Genomic DNA, 9,477 nt, shown 5'->3' with positions numbered 1-9,477 from the left:
TCAAATCCAAAACATTTGAAAAAAAGACGAAAATATCAAAAGAAAAAGAAGTCAACCAATACAAATCCAGCACAAACTCAAATGGAATTTCACTTTCCAATATGGAGTTTTCATTTAGAATAAATTGTTTTTTTATAAAATTTATACATACAATATTAGAATGATAAAGAGCTTAGAAAACTTTGGCAATCATCGTCTTCCACATTTGGTAACTGTGACGAAGAATTAAATAAATTGCTGAATATCATCATTATATTATTTTCATAATTGAAAACATTCATTGGCAAGTCTCGTATTGAAGCAGAAGAGTCATTATTGGAGGCTTCAGGAATGGAATTACTATTTTTGGAAATATTAACAATCTTTTTTCTTACAATGTTCAATTGATTGGTGCCTATTACTTTGATTCCTCATTTTGTATACTGTTAATTGATCTCTCGAATGATCACCACTTTCAAACTCGAAATAATTCTTTAAAAAGTTGGAATTTCTCAATGATTTTTTAAATCTGGGTTGTCGATGACTTTTCAAATTCTCATCCCTCTTCCTACAATTATTGACAATCTTTTTAGTTTCATCAGTAAAATGTTGTGATGAGTTGATATTCTTCTTCATGTTGATGATGGTGATTTAATTTTTTTCTTCCAAGCAAAAATTCAGATTGTTGACTTACTAAGAGTGAGGGAATGTGTGTGCGTGTCTGTGTGAATCTCAAACAACAATCTAAAAACTATCTAATTAGCAGTAATGGTAGATTTCTTCAAAAGTCACGATGCGTTCAATACTATTTCTTCACTTCAAATTAGTAAGTGAAATGTCATTGAATGAATTGAAATGATTTGTTCACTCATATCCATTCTATTTAAATGGTGATCAAGTTGCGTTTCATATCATGTGCATAATTAAATTAGCAAATTATCAAGTTTATTAAATATATTTGTTGTATTATTTTTGATAATCATATAGAAATGAAATGGAACTGAGAAAACTTTTACAATCATCAAATTCTTCTTCTTCCTCTTTTGAATTATTAGTTTGACTATTATTACTATTACTATCACTATTATTAATTGAATAATTGACTCGAGAATTCCATAAATATGATAATTGATTATTAAATTGATTATTAAATTGTTGATTGTAAACTTGTTGAATTGGTAAATTAGCAGCAGTTGTAGTTGTGGTAGTAGTGAGAGGATATGAAATAGTATTATTATTATTACTATTAATAAATAATTGATTCATATTATTTACATCATTGTAATGATTAATAGTAAATTCATTATAAACTCGATTATTATATTCTAATTGTTGTTGATATTCTTCAACTCTTTCATTACTTTTCAATGGATTATTTCCAATATAATTGTTGTGATTATTTAAATAATTATTTGTAATAGTATTACTTGTTGTTGCAATACTATTCAAACTTGTTGATTTGTAATTCTTGCTCACTTGCACTTTCTCTGTTGTAACAACTTTATCAATTGTTGGTTTTCTACATCCAAATCGATGCATCTTCTTATCAATTCCATTATTATTATTATTAATAGTATTAATAGTGTTATTCATTGTAATGAAATTTTCCTTTTCTTCTTCTTCCTCTTTAATATTATTAGAACTACAACTGGTGGTGTTGGTGTTGTTGGTGGTAGAATTAGTAGCATTTGTAGTAGTAGTATTAATAATTTTGTAAACAGTCAAATCGTTTGATTGTTGCTTTTTATCAAATTCAAAGTAATTTTTCAGTAAATTATCATTTTGTAATGGTTTTCTCAATCTCGATTGTTTAATATTCAATTGATGATTTCTCTTTTTTACTTTAACTTTCATTGTAACATTACTAGTTTCATCAATGAATGACATGTTGCTATTACTACTGCTTGAATCACTCCGTCTAATCCCATGATTATTATTATTAGTACAAGTATTAGTATTAGTAGTAGTAGTAGTAGTATTATTATTACTATTATAAGTAACTCTATTAGTATTATTCTTCATTGTAATGTTGATTGTTGTAATTATTCTTCAATTTTTGATTGTTGTATTGTTTTTGTCTTGCTGCTGTGGTTATTGTTGTGGTTGTTGAGAAGTATTGAAGTTATATACTCATACCATATTTAGAACATGCCAAATGTAAACTCAAGTTTGAAATATATCAAAGTTTTTGTAAATTAAACTAATTCTATTGTAAGCCTTTCATAATAGTTTCATATATTTACCTAATATAAAATGATTTGAAACGCTCTCAAAATGTGCTTGACTATTGATACTACTCAATTATTGGCCAACTCTTGATTATATCTTGACTGTTCAATGGACACACAGAGAGTACTCACTGTGTAGGGTTTACTAGCTAATAAGAGAAATTGATTTGAAATGATTTTTTTCACTCATCATTTTCATGTGATCACATCCAATGTTGATTTGTTGACAGTAGTGTTGAGTTTCTGCAGAAAACAAGGAAATTGATGATGTGTGGTTGCGTGGTTGGTGAAAAACAATGCACCTGCAGGTAGGTCTGTCACTTCGTTCTATACTAAATTGAAAGAGTCTACAAACGGATAGGCTTAAATTGTGAAATAATCTCATTATTAGTACTATTAATTACGAAAGGACCTTTACAACTCATAAAAATGATGTGATGAACAATGATGGAGTGATTTGTTTGACATTTGTTATTTCTCTTATATCTGTTCGGATCAAATCAATGCATGTGTTGGTTACCCGTGCCTACTACTTGATGATACATGTGATGCATTTTTATCTTCCATCATCATATGATGTAAATATTATATTACATGTATTACATGTGTTATTATTACCAACACGCAACCAGTGAGCTAATAATCATATTAAAAAATTGTCTCTTGTGGAATAGAGGGTGAAAAGACATTTTTTTGTTTGTTTTTTTTGTGAGTTTTCAAGATGGATTTCATATTTGGGAGGTTTCCAAACAGATACCTCACATTGTGCTGATTAATTCTCAGCAATAATAATTGCAATAATTCATACAATTTATATTCCATTCATTGATCATCTATATTGACAGAATCATCATCCAATTGATTCAATATCAATCCTATTTGGGTTTAACTGTGTTTTATGATGAAACTCAATAGTTTATACCCCACAATTTATGGAGATTAAATCACACACTCATCTATTTGAATAAGATTTCCAAGAATTGATAGAGATATATTACTGTCTCTTAATGTTTAAAAGGCAATCATTTCACAAATTATAGAGTTATCCATAGATCTTCTTAAGCATCAATGAATCAAAGAAGGAAACTGTCTTTTTTATATTAATAGGGCGCAGTGGTTTCCTTAACATTTAAAATAAATGGCTTTGTTCTCTGAATAAATTCATATTAAGGATGAAAATAAAAAACAAATACCAATATATTATTATTATTAACCATTAACAATACTCAACACTACTACTACTATTACAAGAATGAAAAGTTGTGAAAATTATTCCTTAACATTGAATCACCAACAAAAATCCAAGCCATCAGAACCTCAATTAAGTCAAACCATTAGATCACCACCACCTCCACATCCACCTCCAAATAGAATAATTGAAAAGGTAGATTATGTAAAATTCTCAGTTGTTACATTCGGTCGTGTGGGTCAACAACAACAGAAGAAGTCTAATTCAAATATTAATAATACTAGTAGTATTGGTGGTATTAACAAAGCAGCACCAAAGGTTCGTGGGCGACCAAAGAGGAAAATATTACAAGTTGGAGCCATTCAAATGACCATTGATTCAACAGAGCCTATTACTACTTGCTCATCTTTAGCTAATAATCATAATGATGATGCTTATATTAGAGTGAGAAGACCTTCGGAGCACAAAAGTACATGTACCAGTGAAGATAATATTATTATTCAACCATTATCATCACCATTATTCAATAATATTATTCCTAGGAAGACCACCACTATAACAACGACCAATATTGCTACAACAACAAGTGAACGTAAGCATAGAACTGCAATAACCTTCCAAGAATTATTAAATTAATTTTTTTGCTCAAAGATGACAACAAGGCTTGTATCCACGTGTTACAATGTATTTCGAATTGAAAAGTTAAATAAAACAGGCTTGTAAAATGTTATTTAATGAATGGAAATAGAAACACATGCTTGAATATGTGATATACTCGAAACCTGCCATATTCAACTTTGATACTTAGAATATCAATTTGGAGTTTTAGACACCGATAGGTTGGTACTTTTAAAAAAAATTGAGTCAACCCGCGAAGCGCTGGACAAAACCTTCAGCACACAACCTCGTTCCATCATCTGATGCTTTTCATGTTGTATTTCTTCAACAACTATTTCTTCAACAACATCCATAATATAGATACATGTGTCTCGGAAGAACAATTACAAATGTTAATTCATATTAGCCTTAGAGTGTTATTAGATACATGTGCTACATGATCATAATGTAGGTGATGGTAAAAACAAGATGTGTGTGCCTGATCTGACTGTAAACAGCAACAACTTGTAATCCACAATATATTGTGTTGGTTACATCTGACCTTTCAATTAGTCTAACTGGCCACAACTTACTGGATTCCTCTTCTAGCCAAATGAAGATGATGTGCATGTTCAAATGTGTTGTGATAATGGAAACAGATTGATTTGGATAGTTGATAATTGTTGGACAATTGGAATATTAGAGAACTATTATTGAGAACACAATACATATTTAATACTAACCAGTTTTAGACTTTCTAATTTAATATTGAGATTTCATCTCTCATGACAAGAGTACAATAGTACAATAGTGCTTGCTATGTGGTCTATTCATTGTTACAACTGATTGTCCAACAAAAAAACAACAACAAGTAGCATTGAATTATCAATCTCAAATAATATAGGTATGTTGATAGAAAACAACAGCACTGTATCTATTGGAATGAATGTTCATTTGGCATGTTCTATAATTGGTAGTCAAACTTATTAAAGAAAGCCACAAGTAACAACAATTTAGTACAACAAAAAGACCACAACAACAAGAGTGATTAATTTTATTAAAAAATAATCATCACACATGAAGAAGAACCAGAATTCCAACAACATGTCATTCATTGATGAAACTAGCAATGTTACAAAGAAAGCAAAAGTGAAAAAGAGAAATAAGGAATTGAAAATTAAACAATCGAGATTGAGAAAACCATTACAAAATGATAATTTACTGAAAAATTATTTTGAATTTGATAAGCAACAATTAACAGAAAGTGATTTAACTATTTACAAAATTATTAATCCACCAAATGCATCAACCACCATCATTGATAATTCTAATACTTCTAGTAGTATTGAAAATAATACAACATGTCCAATAGAAACATCAACAGTTGATACAATTATTACATGTCAGAAGGTTAAATGCAAAACTATGAATAATAATAATTTGAATCAACATGCATCTAGTAATATTGAATATTCATCATCATCACTAACAATCAACTCAATCAACAGCAGTAGTGGTGGAAGCAGTACTAGTGGAAGCAGCAGTAGTGCATGCAGTGATAATACTTTAAAAGAAGAAGAAGCAGTAGAATTTGATGATTGTGAAAGCTTTCTCAGTTCAATTTCGTTTCTATATAATTAAGTTCTCTCTTTGAAACAGTTTTACGAGTAGTATTTACGCATGTCTATTTATGATCTATTCAAATTAAGTTCAATCAATAAACATGTAAAATTACTAAAAACATTAAATTAGCTCACACAATCATCGTTTCCAAAAGTTGTATTACTTTTAAGATTTTTTTAAACAATTATTGAATGCATGCTAACTTTTGTAATATAGGTTCTTCATCAAACAGGTGAGCACTATTCATTTCTTGCGTGCATGTGTTGCAAGAGAGAGATACGAATAAACATTAATCTAGTTGTCCAACTTACTTTTTATGAATATCGCAGGAACGAGTTCTACCTTCCTTATTCAATCCTGAGAACACATTTGGGGTCTAGAAAGCAATTACAACTTTAAAAAAAATTGAATCATGATGACAAAGCTAGAAAACCACACATGCTTTTACTATCTCAACACTTGGTAGATGTGTGTTGTATTTTTTGAAAATGTTTCAACAACAATTTATTTCGCGAAAGGTTTTGTGAGCCTTAAAGTGTTGTTGATGGCTTTTTAGAATCACATGTATTTATTGCATGCATGTGGTGAAGCATCATGATGATGATCTAATTGTTTGTTTGATGCATGTATCAAACTTGTACTCCATTGCATGCATCTAATAACACATCCATTCAACCTTCACATGCCGAATCATCATGGTTAAACATGCATGTCTATCATTTGTATTCGAATGGCTAATAGTCGGGCAATGGGAAATTAGAGAACTATTATTGAGAATAATTCCACTTATTTAATACTAATAACCACTTATAGACTTTCTAATTTAATCATTTGATTACATAACAACTCTCGCCAAGGCTTCATGACATGACTTTAGTTTACAACAAAAAAATCATCAACAAGCTCTCATCTACATTCAATCCAGTTCAAGAGAATATAACATTGACCTATCAATCTCAAATAATATAGGTATGTTGATTGAAAACACCAGCACTGTATCTATTGGAATGAATATACATTTGGCATGTTCTATATATGGAATGCTGTCTTATAAAAGAAAGTCAAATAACAGCAACAACAAGTTAGTACAACAAAAATACCACAACAAGAGTGATTAATATTATTAAAAAATAATCAAGAACACATATCCAATGAAGAAGAACCAGAATGCCAACAACATGTCATTCATTGATGAAACTAGTAATGTTACAAAGAAAGCAAAAGTGAAAAAGAGAAATAAGGAATTGAAAATTAAACAATCGAGATTGAGAAAACCATTACAAAATGATAATTTACTGAAAAATTACTTTGAATTTGATAAGCAACAATTAACAGAAAGTGATTTAACTATTTACAAAATTATTAATCCACCAAATGCATCTACTGACAATACTTTTTCAGAAAATATTACAACTTGCTCGAATGCATCATCATTATCATCAGGTACTAGTGAAAATGTAAAGGATACAATTATTACAAAGGTTAAATGCAAAACTATGAATAATACTAATAATTTGAATCAACATGCATCTAGTAATATTGAATATTCATCATCATCACTAACAATCAACAATAGTAGTGGTGGAAGCAGTAGTAGTGGAAGCAGTGATAATACTTCAAAAGAAGAAGAAGAAGAAGCAGTAGAATTTGATGATTGTGAAAGCTTTCTCAGTTCAATTTCATTCCTTTACAATTAAAAGAATCTCTTATTCGAATGAAAAAGTCAATAGAGTAGCATCATTACATTTCTATTTATGAAGTCAGTCACTGAATTAAGACCATTATTAAACATGTAAAACTTCCAAATAGATTAAATTAGCTCACGTCATCCATTCAACTTTTTATTTGATTTGTTTTCTTTTATTCCCGAACTTGCAGAGTTGAAAATTGAATTCGTTATCGTTGCACACTCACCATCAACAACAACAACAAACAACACAATTAATTGACACATGTATTTATTACTTGTAATTAATAAAAATATTTATAAAAAATGGGAAAACACAGGTGCCACGATTTTTAATTGTGTACAATCCGAATATTATTTGTGCTGCTAGCAATAATGGTACTTACTATAGTAGTATATTGTTTGTTGCTAATTTGTATTCCGCTGCAAGGCATAGGAAATCATCTATGATTATACGGATTTCCTACCTGAATATTAATCAAAGGCTTGAATGTACCTAATTTCTCATCAGCCAACTATTTAATAATCAAACGAATTGATGAATATTGAGAATTGAATTATGGAAGGCTTTGAATAATTTTACAATTATTAACCAATTTATTCCAAATGAAAAGTCCATATTGGAAAATTAAATTCCATTTGAGCTTGTGCTGAATTTGAATAGGTCTTTCTCTTTTGATATTCTCTTCTTTTCAAATGTTTTGGATTTGAATTTACAATACAATTACAAGATAATTTACAATATACATTATTTGAACAATGACAAGATGAAGTAGTAATAGAAGTGGATGAAATTGAGATTTTCTTCTTCTTTTCTGTATTTGGACTTGTATAATATTTGAAGGAAGAGGAAATCTTTCTCTTCTTCTGATTATTGATTATTGGTATGGTATTGAGCGTGGTAGTATTTTCATTATTGGTTGTGGGCAGAGGTATTGTTATTGGAAAGGTTTCTAATGCCTCATTGTAGTTAGAATTGTTTAATACTAATGAGGAAGTAATTAATTGTTGATCTTTCAATGGTTCATTTGAATGAAAATAGCAGATGTCATCTTGTTGATTTGTTGTTGTCATTTTGAATAATTCCCAACTCTGCATGAAATCAACAATATCAAGATTTAGAATTGGCTCATTATCTTGATATTGTATTGTATTGCTGAAATTGCTATTGAATGTACAGGTGGAAGAAGAGGTTATCAGCATGATGAACTAGTGATTTGTTTTTTTTGAATAATATCTAAGATGTGTTAGTGGTGCGGTAATTTTGTATATTCTGCACTACTTGAATAATATCCGTTCCAAGTCCAATTTTTCCAATTCGTTTTTGGATAGAGTAGCTTTTTTGGTTTGTGCGATGAATCAAATCAAAGCGAATTTTTAAAGAGAGAGAAATGACTTCGTTCACAACATCATCGTAAATCAAATATTCTTGAATATTCTCCAATATAAATTGATTGATCGTGAGATTTTACAACTTTCAAAACACATACAATATGTTAATAATAATAGATACATTCAAATAATAGATATCAAGTTGATGAGTATTTTGCAAAATATTGAATTTTGAATTATTTTAATAATTTACAATTTATTCCATATGAAAAGTCCATATTGGAAAATTAAACTCCATTTGAGTTTGTGCTGGATTGGAATAGGCTGAATTCTTTCTCTTTTGACATTTTCGTCTTCTTTTCAAATGTTTTGAATTTGAATTATCAATACAAGAAGTAGTGGATGAAATTGAGATTTTCTTTTCTGTATTTGGACTTGTATAATATTTGAATGAAGAAGAGGAAATCTTTCTCTTCTTTGAGATTGATGAGATATTGGGCATGGTAGTATTTTCATTCTTGGTGGTGGTGAATATTGTTGGAAGTTGAAACGTTTCTAGTGCCTCATTGTGATCAGAATTGTTTAATACTACTAATGAGGAACTAATTAATTGTTGATCTTTCACTAGTTCATCTGAATGAAAAACAAAGCGTTGTCATCTTGTTGGTGATGAACTTGTTTGATTGTCTGTAATATTTTCCAACTCTGCATAAAATCAACAATATCAAGATTTAAACTTGGCAATTCATTGTTACTGGTATTGATAGAAGAGGAGGAGGATGACATTGATGATGGAGAGACTATTCCACAATGAATATTAAATGGAGAGGGTACATCAACAT

General features: G+C 29.4%; 5 protein-coding genes across 5 annotated transcripts; 3 read left to right on the top strand and 2 right to left on the bottom strand.

Moving 5' to 3' along the window:
* Positions 1–945: 945 nt before the first annotated feature.
* Positions 946–2,001, bottom strand: NAEGRDRAFT_74022 (uncharacterized protein; the record flags this gene model as incomplete). The annotated part of the gene is made up of 1 exon (XM_002670852.1): positions 946–2,001. The coding sequence occupies one exon, from the start codon at positions 1,999–2,001 to the stop codon at positions 946–948; it is 1,056 nt and encodes a 351-aa protein (XP_002670898.1).
* Positions 2,002–3,387: 1,386 nt separating this feature from the next.
* NAEGRDRAFT_81683 (uncharacterized protein) lies at positions 3,388–4,032 on the top strand (the record flags this gene model as incomplete). Its single annotated transcript, XM_002670901.1, has 1 exon — positions 3,388–4,032. Exon 1 carries the CDS (start codon positions 3,460–3,462, stop codon positions 4,030–4,032), a length of 573 nt encoding a protein of 190 aa, XP_002670947.1. The 5' UTR covers positions 3,388–3,459.
* Positions 4,033–5,070: 1,038 nt separating this feature from the next.
* On the top strand, positions 5,071–5,634 carry NAEGRDRAFT_53199 (uncharacterized protein; the record flags this gene model as incomplete). The annotated part of the gene is made up of 1 exon (XM_002670900.1): positions 5,071–5,634. One exon carries the CDS (start codon positions 5,071–5,073, stop codon positions 5,632–5,634), a length of 564 nt encoding a protein of 187 aa, XP_002670946.1.
* Positions 5,635–6,767: 1,133 nt separating this feature from the next.
* On the top strand, positions 6,768–7,313 carry NAEGRDRAFT_53198 (uncharacterized protein; the record flags this gene model as incomplete). The annotated part of the gene is made up of 1 exon (XM_002670899.1): positions 6,768–7,313. The coding sequence occupies one exon, from the start codon at positions 6,768–6,770 to the stop codon at positions 7,311–7,313; it is 546 nt and encodes a 181-aa protein (XP_002670945.1).
* A 587-nt stretch (positions 7,314–7,900) lies between these two features.
* Positions 7,901–8,377, bottom strand: NAEGRDRAFT_74018 (uncharacterized protein; the record flags this gene model as incomplete). Its single annotated transcript, XM_002670851.1, has 1 exon — positions 7,901–8,377. The coding sequence occupies one exon, from the start codon at positions 8,375–8,377 to the stop codon at positions 7,901–7,903; it is 477 nt and encodes a 158-aa protein (XP_002670897.1).
* Positions 8,378–9,477: the final 1,100 nt, after the last annotated feature.

Source organism: Naegleria gruberi, assembly GCF_000004985.1.
Source record: "Naegleria gruberi genomic scaffold NAEGRscaffold_66, whole genome shotgun sequence".
In the NCBI taxonomy this organism is placed as follows: domain Eukaryota; phylum Heterolobosea; class Eutetramitea; order Acrasida; family Naegleriidae; genus Naegleria; species Naegleria gruberi.
Note: the sequence above shows the minus strand (reverse complement) of the source record. Positions and strands in the feature narration are given on the sequence as shown.